The sequence below is a fragment of the Hordeum vulgare genome, chromosome 1H (assembly GCF_904849725.1).
Source record: "Hordeum vulgare subsp. vulgare chromosome 1H, MorexV3_pseudomolecules_assembly, whole genome shotgun sequence".
In the NCBI taxonomy this organism is placed as follows: domain Eukaryota; kingdom Viridiplantae; phylum Streptophyta; class Magnoliopsida; order Poales; family Poaceae; genus Hordeum; species Hordeum vulgare.
Window position 1 is genome coordinate 413,178,305 of NC_058518.1, and position 16,914 is coordinate 413,195,218.

The following is a 16,914-nucleotide window of genomic DNA, read 5'->3' on the forward strand; positions in this document are numbered from 1 at the left end:
CCAAGCACCGGCAAGAAATTTTGTTTTGTGGGAATTTATTTGCTGATGAATGAATGTATTGAATGTAAGATTGCATTCTTGTAGAGGGAGAGAGAATGGAACACCACCTTCAGTTTGTCATCTGATCCCACATTCTCTACCCCATGAGTGAAATAAGATAACAGTCCATTGATCAATTCACGTAGCCTCTTTGTTTTACTTTGCTTGTCCCGCTCAATTTCTCATCATGGTGGAATTAACAATGGACGGGTTGATTTCTCAACAAAATAAGATAGGACTGACTACATTAGTTAGTTAGCTTATTATTTTAATAAATCAAAATGATTATAAAAAGATTAAAAGCGTGTGGTATTTTTTTTCTCCCGTTGCAACCCACGGGCCCTTTTGCTATGGATACAAATGGATGTATCTAGAATTAAAATATATCTAGATAGATCCATTCCTACGACAAGTATTTCCGGACGGAGGGAGTACTTTGCATAACAGAATCAACTATTTCCTTACAGGACGTGGAATTCACCCTCCAATTCTCATTAAACAGAAAAAACACAGAACCAAACTATCACTACAGGCAAAACAAACAGAAAGTTCCATGATCACCATCTTGGTTATCCTTCTCCATAACTCCCTTTTTTCTCATAGGTGACTATCTTGCAGCAAGCCTGTAGCAGCATGGATTGGAAAGACAGATAATGAAAAAATTGCAGTCTTGCACAACTGCTTTGAATTACTCCTCCGGCGAGGCAGCAAGCTTTGTGGTGTTGACATTACAACAAAGGGAGGAGGGCAAGAGAGAATAATATTTTCCTTTCCATGCATGCGCCAGACTATTTAGCAGAAGCACGTTATTTGTTCCACATTCTTTTCTGCTCATCAAAGCTACCCACGACTGCGGACTGCTTCTTCGTATTGAGCAGCTTTGCAAATTCGGTGTAATAAGCATTCGCGTCGAGATGATCTAATACCTTTACTACCTTTCCATTCGCTTGGTGCAGGACAGTTTCACCATCTATGCTCACATGACCAGAGCTAACAGTGACAGCCCTTTCTGTGATTGAGTGATTCAGATGTGATTGCTGAACCAAGAAAACAGCACCAAGAAGCTCCCCAAGGAACATGTCCTGCAATGGTGAAAAAACAAATAAGGACAAATCACAAAGTTTGCTAATTCAGATATCCAACTTGAATATGAACTCTGCAAATGAAACATGTAAAGTGGTTTCTTTCACTATTGAATTGTGACATATACTCCCTCCATTCCTAAATATAAGTCTTTTTAAAGATTTTACTAGGGAACTACATACGAAGCAAAATGAGCGAACCTTCACTCTAAAGTATGTCTATATACATCCGTATGTAGTCCTCTGGTGGAACCTCTAAAAAGACTTATATTTAGGAACGGAGAGAGTAATTGGCATGCCTTTGTGAATATATAGATGATGCTATCTGAAACAAGATAAGTTTTGCCTTTTATTTGGAGACTATATGTATAACAACACTATTTATTGTTGCTGTACTTCCCGTGAACTGTAGTACTCCATTTTGGCAGTTTGGATACAAAACCTGTAAAACCAACTTACGATGTGATGATATGCTTGGTTATTCTTTTGCAATTTCTGCATTGACAGCAAGACCCGATATGCAAATGATGATTCAGGAGTCTTCTCAGCAGTACATAGCGATCTCGTGACTTCTTCAAAAGAAGCCACCTGGCGCTGTGTTCTCAAGGGAATGAGAGTGATGTCTAAACCAGATTCTACAACCGTCTTGGCAGCTTGAGGGTCAAGAAAGAAATTGAACTCCGAAAACTTATTTGATGGAACAGTAAACACATTGCCTCGATCTCCATCTCCGCCAGCCAAATGACTCCCGACTATAAAAATGCGCTGCTCAGACATTTTAAATTTTTTGTCAAACAAATCTCCACTGAGCTGAAGTAATGTGTATCTCGAAAGCTTTTGGAACTAACCTCAATTATTGATTCTGCTTTTGTGTCAGATAGAATGATGTTAGCTATGTTTGTGAGAGGACCATTGGTCAGGATGGTTATCTTGTCAGTTGGTTTGAGTTCTTCTCTAATATGTTGCCAAACTTCAAAAGCCAATGGCTGCCTGAGCTCAGGGCGCATGGTGTCCCTTGGAGCACCATATTTTACTGAATTTTCTGCTGTGTACCTGATAAAAGAACATAATTAGGTACCATGTGGTCTACATCTCTGTCATACTACTTCAATGTACACTATGTAGTAATATCCAGATGTGTCTTTATGCATACAGAATGAGTCTGCAAAATCATATTCATGATAGGAAACCCCGAGACATCTAGTGTAAGGCATGCTTTTTGATACATTTAAACCATGCATGAGTACCTTCTAGGACTTCTGGGCAACACCCGGTCTAGTCCAAAAAGGGTGTCAGTGTCAAGAAAACCACCAGAACCATGTGGGATGGCTTTCACGTATTCACATCCAAGGTCAGGGGTGCCAAGTGCAGTGATCTTCCCAAGTCCTACTGGAATGTCATCACGGCCCATCATATGAAGAACGTCATAGATAACATCTATTGTAGCTGGGTTTGCCCAACCATTGCCACTTACCAATATACCCTGCACATGTAAGAACACAAATGACAACTAGACTTATAGCAGGCAATATTTACTGTGTGCTTTGTAAATATTTTTGCAAGTTTATCGAAAGGGGAGATTAGCACAGATGATACTGACCCTGAGATCAATTGCTTCCATAGGTGCTTTTAGGAGGTACAAGAGGGCAAGAAAATCTCCGGGACTCATGTCCATGTCAAAAATGACGGGTTTCCCTCTAATCTGATGTTCCAAGTCAGGTTTGTACATGATCTCTTCGTAATGACGAAACTGATCAGTGAAATTGAAGCGCCCGGTGTGTTCAGGTTGATTCAGGACCTGCATGTGGTTATGAAAAATATTTGACTTATAAACAGTGCTGCAAACAAGTTGACTAAAGAGAAATCTGCTATGTCATTGTTCATTTCCCATCTAGATATTCATTGTTAGTACATCCCTATTGCTCCTTTTTTATTATGCATTTCCATGGTGTTACTATGTTTCTGAACCCCTTACATCTAGATGGTAATCTTAGATTGCAAAATTAGATGTCTAATCAAACTAAAAATAACTTTCCAGCTTTTGTTGAAGTTTGTCGTGTGAGATTCAACAATCATAGAGCTTGTCATGTACATGTCTGGAACAAATGTAAGGTTTTATTTTATCAGTTGTCTTAAACGATGACTTACTAGCATGCCTCAAGAAAAAAAAATCACTATTCACAAGTGCATAAAATACACAGGAACGTAAGGCTCTTTCTGGATCGTTATCAGTCATCACATTTTTCTATTCATGCCTCGAGGATTAACAAATGCTGTCAGAAAATGACATCCTCAAGAATATTCAGAGCAACAGAGGCTCAAATCGAAAGTAAGCATGTACTTCAGAAATAATTACCTCGAGAAAGTGGTCAAAAAACTCTCTATCAAGAGGACTTTTAACATTTCTATTAGGTTTTGCCTTCACTGCGACAAGTACAGCAACCGAGTCAGGACCTTGCACCTCTTTGGTGTATCCATCCTGGTAAAATATTTAGCCCATCATGTTATATACTACGATGACTCCAAAGTCTTCAATAATATAATGATGAAAATCTTTAGATGCACATATATCTCTATCGATTCGCACTTTCTGATGTTATGTAGGAGTAGTATATATTTCCATTCTAAACTGCAGTTACCTGGCATTTTCCTTTAGTGCTCCCTTTCAAAACACAAAATGAATCATTGAATCCTGTCTGAACATGACCACTATGTACACCACCTTTCAATAAATCAAATTTTGGGCTTGGACGTCCATCAAAGAATGGATTTGATCCATCATGCACACCGTATGGTTCATTGGATGTAACCACAGTTATGTTCATCACTTCCATCTCAGCAAAATCATTATCACCATTCAGTTTCTGACCATTGCGCATTATTGAGAGTGCCACACCAGACATGAAAGAATCCCACATAAAGTAACTCTGAATTAAAGAAAAAAAGAACAAGGTTAAACCAACAACACAAGTACACATGCAGATTAAAATATCACCACATGTAAAAAACTTACTGTATAGAACTGGTCATCAAACCAGGTATCGCGAGTAATCTTCAAAGATTGGAAGGAGTATTGTGCCTCATAAGTGCTCTGTTGTTCCTCAAATGCCTTGAAGAAGGGCTCAGTAATTGGTATCGTGTTGGTTGCATCGAGTGGCACAAGGGTGATGGGGATACCAGCATGAAATACCTGTAATACCAGATAAAGAGATAAGATTAATTCCAGATGCACAATAACATAGTTGATTCCTCAAAAAAAGATAGCGTAGTTAAATGCTTAATACAGGTAGCTGCAAACAATTTGTGTGCATCTATGTTACCTGATACGCACCAAAAGGATCTCCAAATATGTTGAACTCGGCATATGGATTTTTGGTGTAAGTTGTAAACATGTTGCCATGATCACCACATTGTCGTGGCACACATGATGTGTCGTTCTTGGGGCAGCAACCAGTGGGATTTTGCGATCTCACACCCCCACCCATTATGTAAATATGCTTCACGTTTTTCTTTAGGTGCGGGTTGCTCATGAGGAACAGTGCAAAGTTTGTATGTGTTCCCAGGAGGAAGACATTAGTTGGCCCAGCGGATATGGTGTCAATCATCACTTGTTGAGTTGTTGGCTGTTGAAGAGGGGAGTAACTTCTATTTCCCTGATTCAAGGCCAAAAGGAAGTTAAGAAATGCACTGCCTTCCAGTACAGTCTTCCTGAAAGAATCTGCAACCATGTTTTGAGATAAAAGGCATGAATGGTGTATTTTCATCATTGTTGTGTACCCGAGGAAGAATTTCACGCCGAACTCCATAATTCGCATTGATGTCCAAGCGGCCACCTGATCCCTGTGGAATTGATTGTCGGTACCGACACTCCCCTATTGTTGACATTCCCTGAGGAATTGAAGTCAGAAACAGTTATTTACTGAATATGATAAAACTGCAACATAGAATTTGGTTGTGCAGAAATTGCAAGGAGAATCAGATGGACACGGGCCATCTATTTCACCTGGTCAATTATTGGGAAATAGCCACCAACGTGAGGATAAATTCTACCGTCATTGGATATACCACCCTCCCCTCCGACTCCCACTGCAATGTCATCACGGCCCATCATGTAGAGGAGATCATACAGCTGGTTTACTGCATGACCAGCATCAATCCATGAGTTTGCACTGATAGTTATTGCCTGTGAACCACGAAATTTCCGAACAACAGGGTCATGACTTATAAGAATATAGAGTATACAGGAAGGAAAAAATGCAATGCGGTTCAGTTCAGTTGAGCACACGACATTAGAGGCGTGTTCGGAAACCTTCCACTCCGCTACTCCGCTCCAGGAGCGGGTGGAGCTGCCGTTCAAAACTGTGGAGCTGGCCAATAGGCACTCCTCAGATTCTTGAATTACAGGGAGCCGGTGGATTGCCGAACAGCCCCTAGGTATTGTCTCTGTCTCTCTAGGAACCAAAACTATAACTACATCTACTGCACGAACGACATAGGAGCCCAAAGCATCAGTGTTTCTAGAAGAAAAGTACTCCTATCATGATGATGAGTAGTATACTAGTATCAGCAAATCTGAACTAGATAAAACCCATGCGAGCATTTCATCGAGCAATTTCTGGGCGCACATGAGATACCGGCATAACGCCATTCCTGCGGCACGCCTACCTCTGAAGCATGATTCTTGAAGGAGTGGAGAGTAGGGGGCGAGCCCGGTGTCACGGCGCCCGTCGACCGAGCAAGCTGCCACGCAAAGGATCGGTGTTGCGGTGGCCGGCCGGAGCACACAGAATGGCATTGCCGTCGTCAAGCCATATCCGCCTCGCCGCGAGGAAGGAAGATACGGCTTCCGGTGGGCTCTAAGGCGCTTACGGGCCGAAGAGCAGCGTGCAGGTGGCGCGTCTGCGTCCTCCCACCCCACGGCTGCGCCTGCGCGAGAACACGGCCATGGATCCATAGTTACAGACCACGCTGCTAGGGCGGAGAACCAAGGCCGAGCGCGCAGTTAGAACGCGCGCCCGTTTGCATCCATGTCCTCTGCCTGGGCGCAGGTGGTCTCCTTCTCCCGACTCTACTCGTACGTGGCAGGAGGCACTGCCGCACTGTCTCGCCGATCCGCAACCACTGACCCCGAGCCGACCATCAATCTATGTCAGGGAATCGCAAAGGACCTTTTCCGAGCTCCCGGAGCTGACCGGCGCGCGAGGTTTCTGACGTGTCCCCCGCCACGTTGGCGGGTCAGATAGAGAGGGAGCAGCCAAGGCCTAGCAGAGGGAAGCAGAGGGTGGGAGGAGACCGACGAAGAAGAGCAACTCCACCTCTCCATCGGACGGCTGAACGGGGTCCGTCGAGGTAAAAATGTTTTTAACCGCGCTTTCTTCACGGTCTAGCGACTGTTCCTGTTTTTTTTTATCTTCCAAACCTTCTTTATTACTACTCCTACTTTTTTTCTGAACCGGACCGACGGAGAAACAAGCGGCCCACTCGTGCCTCAAGAAGTCCGTTTTTCGCTTGTTCGGGCGGCGGTATGAGGCCGAACCCAGCGTATTGGGGGTCGTCCGTGGATGTCAGCGAAAACTTTTTTAACGCGAAAAAACTTTAGGCTCGCCGAATCAGCGACTGGGCGCGCGGTCGTCGTCCTCATCGTCTCGTTTTCCGTGGGAATCGATACGAAAGTTGCGTCGCCGGTCAGGCTTTCATTGATTCACGGCGGTGCAGTGAAGGCGCGGCGACGCATGTTCCGTTGATTCCTTTCATGCGTTCACACGGCGCCGCTCTGCCCGCCCGCCCGCAGCTATATAAGGTGCCCTCTCCCCACCGGTGGCCACACCTCTCTCGCCGACGCTCTCTCCTCTCCTTTTTCGTCATCGGCGCCTTCTCTCCCTCTTTCTCCCCCAAAAGATGGTCGAATGCTTCCCCGGCGACGGAGCGCCCGCCAATGACTTCGGTCGTAGTCACCTCCGCGAGGACGAGGCGCACCTTCTCTATGGGGCGGACTACCCGGCGACGCCGGACATGCGGGTGCGGGGGTCACGGAGTCCCGGTGCCATCGCCGCCCACTAGAGTTGACCGACGGACAAAGATCGCACGCATCCGGTCGGGGCTGCCGGAGAGCTCGCGCAACCTACCGAGGTACGCCCCTCGATAACAACACGCTTTGGACAGTGTACTTCGATCGCCGTCACGCCGACCGGCTCGCCGCCACCAATGGGGTCGAACCCCGCGGCCACCACAATTCCGAGGGGCGCCACCAATGGTGGGGGCGTCCCCGGCCGCACCTTGGAGGCCATCCTTGAGCACATCGAGGGCGGCAACTCGCCGAGGTACGAGTACCCACCACCACCCGCCGTCGCGGCAGCTCCTGGATGCCGAGGCGGATGGAGACGGCGTCATCCTCGTCGTTCGGATTGCGCTCCCGCTCCTCCGGGTCGCCGGCGTTCCTCCTCATCAAGCCGGAGCCGCAGGAGACGCCTTTGGGGCGGCGCACGCGCAGCGCTGTCATCGTCATCAATGAGCCCGATGCTTCCTCCCACCCCGTTAAGCTGAAGACGAAGTCGAGACTCCTCCCCGTCAAGCAAGAGCACCTGGCCATGGCCGCCGACGACGAGACCGCCCTGAAATGGACGCAGGACGACTACGTTCGGGAGGAGATGGAGCGCCGGCGTCGCGCACTGGAGGAGATCGCCGCTCGTCAACGCGGCCACGAGGAGGGCGGTGTCGTCATCCTCGACGACAGCGACGACGACGACGGTGACTACACCAATTTCTACAAGCCCCTCGACATGTAAAAGGCGACGGTGTCGGACGGCAGCGGCGGGTGGCGGCGATGTATTTTAGTTTAGTTATGTCTAATTATATTTTTATTTTATATTTTGTACAAATTTAAACGTAAACTATGAATTTTCTTCGAATTTGATTCGGTTTTGGTCGAATTTGGGACGAGTTTTTCTTTTTAAATAGTTTGGGCGACTTTTGAAGGGACGACTGGAAACCCAAGCCCCCTTACGCCGATTTTTTCACCGACGCGCTTTTAGACGACGCTATTTTACGTTCTGGAAAACCGAACTGGTGGAGATGCTCTTATATTACATGCTGGAAGTAGTATGTTGTTTACTACAAGCAGCGGAAAGAGGGGAACGACAATAACTCAATCGGGTCTAGAACGTGTCGGATGTGGTTGCATTAAGTTGCCAAAGTTTCGATCAGATAATCATGTGGCCATACGGTCTTTGACCTCATTCTTTAAGAGCTTATCGAATAGTATAACACAAGTGATGAAGAGCCAAACTTGACCATGCGAGATAAAGGGGAAATTCTTATGTGAATAACATTAGGATGTACTGTATACAATACATTTGGTCTACCTTCGACATACAGTTTTAGGGTATGCAAATCCATATGCGTACATGATTTAATAAAACGAGTGTATTTTTCAAAAAGTTATGGAATGATATAGGGGCTGGCAAACGAATCCTCACTTCTCTAATGCATTGAGAGATCATGCGGTACGCGTTCGAGAATCCTAAGCGCCCATAGTAGGCCATTTGCAAGAATTAAAGTAAGAAAATTTTGAAGAAACGTCATGGATAGAATAGGGGAGCAAGGTATAGTGTCGCTTTGGAATTGCAATTTGTTCGCTCTCTTAATTACTATGATATAAATAAAAAATATTTCTGAATGAAAACTAAATAAAAACATAATTTTGTGTTGGACTCTCATTTCTGCACCCCGTATGTTTTACATAATTGTTGGTTTCATGTGAAAATAGAAGCACACATGTTAATTTGTGTTAAATCCTATATGTAAATGAACTATATGTGTTTAATTATATCCTTTGAAAGGTTGCATGTCTATACGTGAGTAAGAGTGCATTTCTTTTATCCGTGGAGGTCGTTGGTCCCACATGGACTATAACCTTCATAAATAAATAAATGACTTAGAAATGTTCGAGTCAATGAAGCCGTGTCCAACTCACAAATTTGCACATAAAGTCTAGACTGCATATTTGCATAGTAGGTGAACTTTGTTATTATGCTGGTGCGGTTCATTATACTCCATCCGTTGTCTTTTTAAAGGTTTCGTTAGAAGACTACATACAGATGTTTATAAACATACTTTAGAGTATACATTCACACATTTTACTTCATATGTACTCCTCTAGTAAAATCTCTAAAAAGATCTGTATTTAGGAACGGAGGGAGTAGATTGCATGGGCTCACGAGGTGAAGAAATCATGCATGCCTAGGCCATCGACTTTTTAATTCAAAAGTAAATGATACAGTCCCCATCTCACAATCTCATGGAGCTCCTCTCTTTTGCAGGATTCTAAAAAACCCAACAATAAGAAAAATAGAAGGATATTATAGGAATGCGATGCAAAACAAAGAAATGGTAAACACAAGAACTAGATCAAGTTGTGTGTTTCGTTCACATGAATCAAAATAAACATATTCGAATTAATGTCAAACCACATAAAATGTATAGTTAGAATTTTATAATTTCACTAAGGTTCTTACTCTCATCCAACGTGCGTAGGAATTTAAAAAAGAGGTCCAAGTGAATGGCATAATTCTTGTGTTTTTCCTTTGAAACAAGTTTTTTTGCCTCATTCATTTGAACCAAACACATGAAAAAGTACACCATAGGAAACTTCCCTATTCTTACAGTTTGCCTCCACTTTTCCTATGAACCAAAGGAGCAGCTAACATTAGGGCCTCTTTGATTCGTAATACCATAAAAATATAGGGATAGAAAAAATACAAGCATGGAATGTCATGCTCATTTAAATCCTATTGGATTTGAGCTTGTTTGATTGCATCACAAGAAGAACAAAGTTTTTTTTTCCAAGGGGTTTGAATGGATGCTAGATTTCATGTGGAATGCAGTACAAATCATTCTCTTAGGAAAAACTCTTATAGGATATAATTCTATGAATCAAACAATCAACATAGGGAAAATCTATTTCTAATCCTCCTAAATTCTTATGAAAATCCTTTAAATTAAAGAGGCCCTTAGATTGCATAGTAGCTGCTCTCTATTATTGCAATATGGTAATCCCATGAGCTATTCATGTCCCATGTCTCTTTTATTGTTTCACGATGACATGTATAAATCTATGCATTCGGATGCGCTTTAGAGCCATATCCTCGCAAAGGGAGGATATCAGGTACTCCTGGATCTCACATGTTCCCATGCCCTAGAGCACTTCAGCCATCGCCGGAGCTCCCACAAACTTGCAGAGAAACCCCTCGGGGGTCCTGTGGTTGCATGCAAATCAAATTAGTGACCGCCCGGGTGCTCGCGGAGCATGGGGACATGTGAGCTCCGGGAGCATCTAATATTTCACCCCTCACTGATGACTTGCAAAGTGTTAATGACCGTTTGCCAAAGACACTTGTGCCTTGTTAGTGGAAAGGCAAAGATGATAGAGATAATGCATTCGTGAGAATTAATGCATCTTATTAAACTAAAAAAGGCATATAGATAGTAAAAATATCAACATGAAGTCATTTTGGGTTGGTAAGAAGAAAAATCCTTGTTATGAGATTTCTTGTTAAGTTCTAGAAAGAAATATTTCCTGTTAGTAAGAAAAATGTGTCTTTTTTTAACATTTTCATTTCATAGTTAAATTTTAGTCAGAATGAGCCCAAGATTGAGGACATTGATAATCGACAAGGAGGATTTGGGATCACCTTAAAAAATGTGTTTCATTTCCATTTTTCTCACCTATTGTGTGGCTCCGGGTTAGAGACATTATCCGGAATCCAAATTGCCGAGTCAAAAGATGTCCTTATCAAGAATCACCAAAGAGTATACTAGCAAGCAAGAGGCAACAAATACATCCAAAAATGGATCACTAAGTGAATGGGAAAAATACCAGACACCACGGGAACACCTAAGCTCAAGCGCTCCAACGCAAACTTGGTCACTGGATCTAAGATCCAACGGTCACCGGAGAAGCTCGCCCAAAGTTGGGACCCCCAAAAGTCATGTAATTGCGCACATCTCCAAAACCTACTTCCTTTCATGAGAGCACGTATCACGGGAGCACCTAAGGCTTGGAAGCACATGAGTTGTGCTCTGAGTCAATTCTGAAATCACCGTCTGATTCAAAAAAGAGCACAGTGGCGCTGCATTCTGAACTCTGAAGTGTCTGCTTCACGTGGAAGGTGTGCACACTTTCCTTTTTCTTTTCTTTTTCCTCTGTGTCAGAAATTTGGAGAGCTCAATGCACCTCCTATGGGACTGCACCTTCTCCTTTTTTATATGGTAGAAGGCGCCCACCTAGGTCGGCTCTCCGGCCATAAAGGAAAAACAAGAGGTCATTACAGGAATCACGTAATTTGTCGTCTATGAAGATCTTTGTCGTCAGCTTTTCATCGATACAAACGGTAAAAGTGGTCTTTGCCGTCAGTTGCTGACGGTAAAAAATAACAAATGGCAAAGACATATTTTGCCGTCTGTAAATAAAATGCAGACGACAAAGACATATTTTGCCGTCTGTAAATAAAATGCAGACGACAAAGACATATTTTGCCGTCTGTAAATAAAATGCAGACGACAAAGACATATTTTGCCGTCTGTAAAACAATGAAAGACGGCAAAAATCACTTTTTTTGCCGTCTCTAAGGAAAACTGATGACAGCAAATATATTTTGCCGACTGTAAAAATATCTGTAGACGGCAAAGAAAAAACACATCTCGCGGATCCCGAAAACGCATGCCGTCTGTCCCGCCCATGCCCCACACGACCGACCCCACCCACCCCATACCCGTCCCCACTACTCTCTCTCCCCCTTATCCTGCTAACATCCCACCCCTCCACCACTGGCCCTGCCTCGGCTCGCAGTCCCCCGTCCCAAGCAGCCGTAGGTGGCCGGCCATGGCTCCGCCTGCCCCAGCCTTCCCCGTCGCTCGAGAAGCCACATGCGGCCGGCCATGGCGCCACCAGCCCCTGCTCTCCCCGTAGATCGAGCAGCCGCAAGCGGCCGGCCATGGCGCCGCAGGACCCGTCCCACCCCATCGAGCGAGCAGCCGCAGGCGGCCGGCCATGGCACTGTCGGCCCCGTCCCACTACATCGCTCGAGCAGCCACACGCTGCCGGCCATGGCGCCACATGCCGCGTCCACTTCGTCGCGCAAGTAGCTGCAGGCGGCCGGCCATGGCGCTGTCGGCCCCGCCCTCCCCATCGTTCCAGCAGTTGCACGCGGCCGGCCATGGCGCTGTCGGCCCCGCCCTCCCCATCGTTCCAGCAGTTGCACGCGGCCGGCCATGGCGACCCCGGCCTCTGCCCTCCCCCGTCACCCGAGCAGCTCCACGCGGAACCTAGAACCGTGACGATTGAGTGGAGAAGAAGACCAGGGATCGGATTGCTTTTTTATTTGTAGTTCCAGGGTGCTTTATGTAATATGCTAAGACTGCTTTAGTACTTGTTCTAATGCAGGTTCTTTGTGTAAATTTGCATGCACTGGTTGACTATTCCTAAATATAAGTCTTTTAAGAGCTTTCACTAAAAGGACTACATACGGATGTATATAGACATACTTTAGAGTATAGATTCAATCATTTTGCTTCGTATGTAGATCCTTAGTGAAATCGCTTAAAAAACTTATATTTAGGAACGGAGGGAGTAGTTTCCAGGCTTTTTGTGCCTTTTTCGTAGAAGATATTGGCAGTTCAAACAAATTTATGTTTTTAGATTTTGGCCTACGTGTACATTGTTGGTTTACCATTTTTTGTAAAGTGCATTTTTTTCGTCTATCATTTTTGTTGACGGCAAAAACTTTTTGCCATCTGGCATTTTGGTCCGGCTGATGGCAAACAATTGACGCCGTCCGTTAGATCACTGTGCTTTTTTTTTTGCCGTCTGTCTTATAATAGATGACGTCAAAGCGTTTGTACTAACGGCAAAAAATTTGTCGTCTTTCCGAACAAATGCTGATAGCAAAAATACGCTTCGCGGGCACATAGTCTGACGACATTGTTTATCGTCATGGGCTGACGGCAAAAAATTTGTCATCTGTAATGTCTTGACGGCAAAAATGCCTGATTCCTGTAGTGGGTGCGCCACGTCTCCCTCAAGCACTGCCGGCAAATGATCGGCCTCACACCGACTGGATTCAAGCGGTCGTCTAAATCGATGTTATTGATGATCGCCTAGGAGATCTGGAAGGAACCAAATGCCTGCATCTTCAGGGATAAGTTGCCACGGATTGAGGACATCCTGCGTGCCATCAGCGGTGATCTGGAGCAGTGGAGGCTGGCGGGCGCATGCTGTTTAGAGCCCCTTTTGGAGAAGATGTCGCAAGATAAATTGTCGCTCCAGTCTTATTTTTTTCCTTTCGTTTTTCTGTTTTCCTCCGTGTAGCACGCTCTTCGTGGCCACGATCGCTCGATTCCGCTTGCTTTCTCCTAATTCAATGAAGCTAATAAACCCGAATCTTTCAAGAAAAAAAAAAAGACAGATCAAACGGGGCACGGCCAATTTGGCAGGCCAGCCTCCGACACCGATCCAAAACACCTGCATCGCCGCTGACACTGCATGTATGGTCAGTTTGGTAGGCCAGCGCCCGACACCGATCCAAAACACCTGTGTCGCCGCTGACACTGCATTCATGGTCGTCGTCATGCACGGCGTGTCTCCATTTTGTTTCCCCCGTCGGCCCCGCCGTATTCAAAAATGAGAAACCGCGCATCTTCTTTGCACCGAAAGTACGGTGATGTAGGCGTCGTGGCTTGGCAGTGCATGTGTTCGTTCGAATCGCAAGGATAGTGGAGCGCCAAATAAAATAAATAAATAATAATAATAACAGGATAAACGCTGAGGCATGGGCGGGAGAGGATATGTATATGGTGACGTGACACGTAATCATATGCACGAAGACTATGAGTAGAACGATGCTGTGACTGTGCCCATATCTGAGCACAGTAACCTGCCAAAAATATACAGTTTTCAATCACATGGGCCGGTCGACGTAGCGGCCGTGTCGTCGTATCCATCGTCGTCCATTCGTTCATTCATCACACAAAGCTTGGAAATGGCTACCATTGCCGCAGGCTCTTGCAATTGCAACCCTAGGGTCGACAGAGACTACATCGTTCTGTTCCAGTACCAGCAGTACATGAACGTTCTAAGAGCATGGTTAATAGTATAGCCAGCTGCTGCCTATAAGGCATTGTCATGTCACCTATAACTCATCTTATAGCTAACATGTATAATAGTTGATTATAAAAGTATTTTTTTTATTATATGATCCATCTTTTACTCTCACAAAGTACTTAGGATCACGTGCTAGAGCTGACTCTTAGAGGCTGTTTGGTTCCAAATAAGTCATCAACTTATAAATTAAAAAGTGTAAAAAGTGACTTATTTTGTCAAACAGACCCAACTTATAAGTCATCCTAACTTATAATCCACCCCAACTTAAAACTTATAAGTCATCCATTTTTGCATGGAAATGTGTGGTCAGGTGACTTATAAGTCAGATGATAACCAAACAGGCGTGACTTATAAATCACTGCTTTTAAGTCACCTGACTTATTAAAACCAAACAGACCCTTAACTAAGAGCTCACTTACCTTCTCTCTCTTTTTCTCTTTCCTCCAACAAGTTTTATTATACTTGCTCTAAGCGAGCGTGCATTAAACAACAGCTAATGAACACTGAGCAACGTCAACATGGAGTAGACTACACTGTTACATCACATGTATGTATGTACGCAGCATCAAAGAAAAGCCAGTCGCAACGGAGCACACTAACAGAGAGAGAGAGAGGAAGGTGCGCTCTTCGAGAGAGAGAGAGAGAGAGAGAGAGCGAGCGAACGAGAGAGGAAGCTGCACTCTTCTTGCTCCGGCCAGACATCGAAGACTCGCAGGTAGAGAACAAGGAAGAATCAACCCTTTTTCCACGTACTCCTACCACGAAAGTAATTAAGGAAATGCTATCCGCACGGGAAAAGAACAAAAAGCGCGCGCGTCTCTGCCATGTTCCCCCGCCACTATTCACTATTGCCGTCCAAATCACCGCACCCAGGGGAGAAAAGAAAAGCCATCCATAGAAGCAGACGAAAGAATGCGCAGAAGAATCCACGAAAGTGGAGTATATACTACTACTACTAGTAATAGAAAAGCACGCGCTCAATGACGAGGGAGCGGGATCTCTTCTCTTGGGTGTGCTCATGGGCGCACGGGCATGCAGCGGCAGCCATTAGCCATGGGTCAGTGCGATGGATGCAATGCAACTATACATTATACATGCAATGGCGCGAGTAGTAGGAGTACGTAGGAGTATTACGTACCTTGACGTCGAACTCGGCGCGGTCGTGCTTGAGGAGGTAGAGGATGGCGAAGAGGTCGTCGGTGTCGATGTCCGTGTCCACCAGGATCCGGTGAGGCGGCGGCGGCCGGTTTCCCGCCGCCGCGGCGAGCCGCGCCGCCAGAAGAAGCAAGGACAGCGTCGTCGCCACTGCGAACCAGCCCATCCCGAGCTGCTGGCCGGCCTTCTCGTTCGCTCGCCCACCACGCTCTCGCTCGCACCGAATGGCTTATGATCTGTGCGTGTATACGCAGCTGTAATAAGTAGGCGACTCGAGGAGCCTTTGGGTCGTTACTCGATCGCTGTCTCCGGGTCCAGTGATCCTTGGCTGGCCATTTCGGTACGCGAGAGAACGAGCGTGCGCGTGTAATAAATAGTGGGAACGAGCGAGACTGTGTGTGTGTGTGTGGGTGTGTGTGACGGGGCATGGGCGTATGTTCAATCTTGGTTGTTATTCTCCACGCACTGAACATGGGTCTGCTCTGATCGATGATTAATTTTTTTTTAAATACTTGTACTGGTATCAACAGTGATAGGCTGGTAGCAGTCCCATGGGTCTGAAGCCGGTTTGCAAAATTGCTACATCGGGTGGGGGGAAATATAGTGGCAGATCGTTGAGCGCGAGGGTGGCGTGGGCTTGTTAAATATTGCTGCGCGTGATCTCGTGAGATCCGCTTGCGTCCGTGTACCTGGCAGATGATCCCGCGCATCTCCAAGAAAATGTCGGGATTGGCGCTGGATGATCCTTCCGCTTGTTTGATTGTGTCGCCCATCCACGAGCTCCAACGACGTACTATACTACACTTTCTCCGGCAGAGAGCGAGAGCGCGACGATCCACCTACCCGGGCTGTCAACGACGATTGGTGACACGTATCCGGGCAGCTAGATCCGATTATCTCTACTGGTGCACGTTACACCCGACATGTCAGGACGCAGCGGACTACGTATCTGCCCATGCACACGGAGATGTCCTAATCTGCTATTGATGCTTTAATCATCGTGTTTTCTTCTATAATAACCACTATTACCAGAATGGGTGTGAACGTCGCGGACGCGTCCACCTGCATCTCGACATGCTCGAGAGCTCAGTCCACGACTACGCTACGCATTCCGAGAGCCAGCACGTCAGAAGGTGGCTCCCGCGTTCGGGTCCTTTATTTGGATAGCACTACGCCGCCGGCGGACCGGCCAGGGGTTCGGCCGGTCGGGCCCATCAGATACAAAAGTGACCGTTACATTAGTCTTATCACCTTGTACAGAGTCATCTCTTTCCAGACTTTTACACTATTCTGACCTTAATTTGAAAGTATAACACAAAATAAACTTTGTATAAAACTATTTCATGATCTAACCATTTTTAAAAACGTCAAAACCCGTAACGTTGCTGCTGCTGCACGTGAAAACGACAATCCACATTGACGTGGTTGTCCAGGCCGAAATGCCAAACTAGCTCGCGTTGCTGTCCAAGGCCAAACGCCACA

At 45.6% G+C, this 16,914-nt stretch overlaps 2 protein-coding genes across 3 annotated transcripts; both read right to left on the minus strand.

The window, feature by feature from the left end:
- Window positions 1–454: 454 nt before the first annotated feature.
- LOC123441308 lies at window positions 455–15,776 on the minus strand. Of its 2 annotated transcripts, XM_045117791.1 has the most exons (12): window positions 15,416–15,773; window positions 5,125–5,304; window positions 4,899–5,009; window positions 4,442–4,774; window positions 4,135–4,311; window positions 3,761–4,048; window positions 3,478–3,600; window positions 2,722–2,919; window positions 2,369–2,604; window positions 1,970–2,174; window positions 1,581–1,886; window positions 455–1,121 (listed from the first exon to the last, which is right to left on the minus strand). In XM_045117791.1, the coding sequence occupies exons 1-12, from the start codon at window positions 15,596–15,598 to the stop codon at window positions 846–848; spliced, it is 2,616 nt and encodes an 871-aa protein (XP_044973726.1). In that variant the 5' UTR covers window positions 15,599–15,773; the 3' UTR covers window positions 455–845. The 2 variants fall into 2 exon arrangements, with proteins under 2 accessions (XP_044973726.1, XP_044973733.1); XM_045117798.1 differs by lacking the exon at window positions 455–1,121 and having other exon boundaries at window positions 1,655–1,873; window positions 15,416–15,776.
- LOC123441325 lies at window positions 11,920–12,593 on the minus strand. Its single transcript, XM_045117809.1, has 2 exons — window positions 12,372–12,593; window positions 11,920–12,323 (listed from the first exon to the last, which is right to left on the minus strand). The coding sequence occupies exons 1-2, from the start codon at window positions 12,389–12,391 to the stop codon at window positions 11,924–11,926; spliced, it is 420 nt and encodes a 139-aa protein (XP_044973744.1). The 5' UTR covers window positions 12,392–12,593; the 3' UTR covers window positions 11,920–11,923.
- Window positions 15,777–16,914: the final 1,138 nt, after the last annotated feature.

Excerpts from the sequence above, each read along its gene's own strand:
- LOC123441325 (XM_045117809.1), bottom strand. The coding sequence starts at position 12,391 with ATGGCCGGCCGCGTGCAACT. Across the intron at positions 12,324-12,371 it reads ATGGCCGGCCGCGTGCAACT|TGCAACTGCTGGAACGATGG; the intron begins GCTGGAACGATG and ends TGGCCGGCCGCG.
- LOC123441308 (XM_045117791.1), bottom strand. The coding sequence starts at position 15,598 with ATGGGCTGGTTCGCAGTGGCGACGACGCTGTCCTTGCTTCTTCTGGCG. Across the intron at positions 2,175-2,368 it reads TTGCCCAGAAGTCCTAGAAG|GTACACAGCAGAAAATTCAG; the intron begins GTACTCATGCAT and ends TTCTTTTATCAG. Across the intron at positions 1,122-1,580 it reads ACCAAGCATATCATCACATC|GACATGTTCCTTGGGGAGCT; the intron begins GTAAGTTGGTTT and ends TCACCATTGCAG.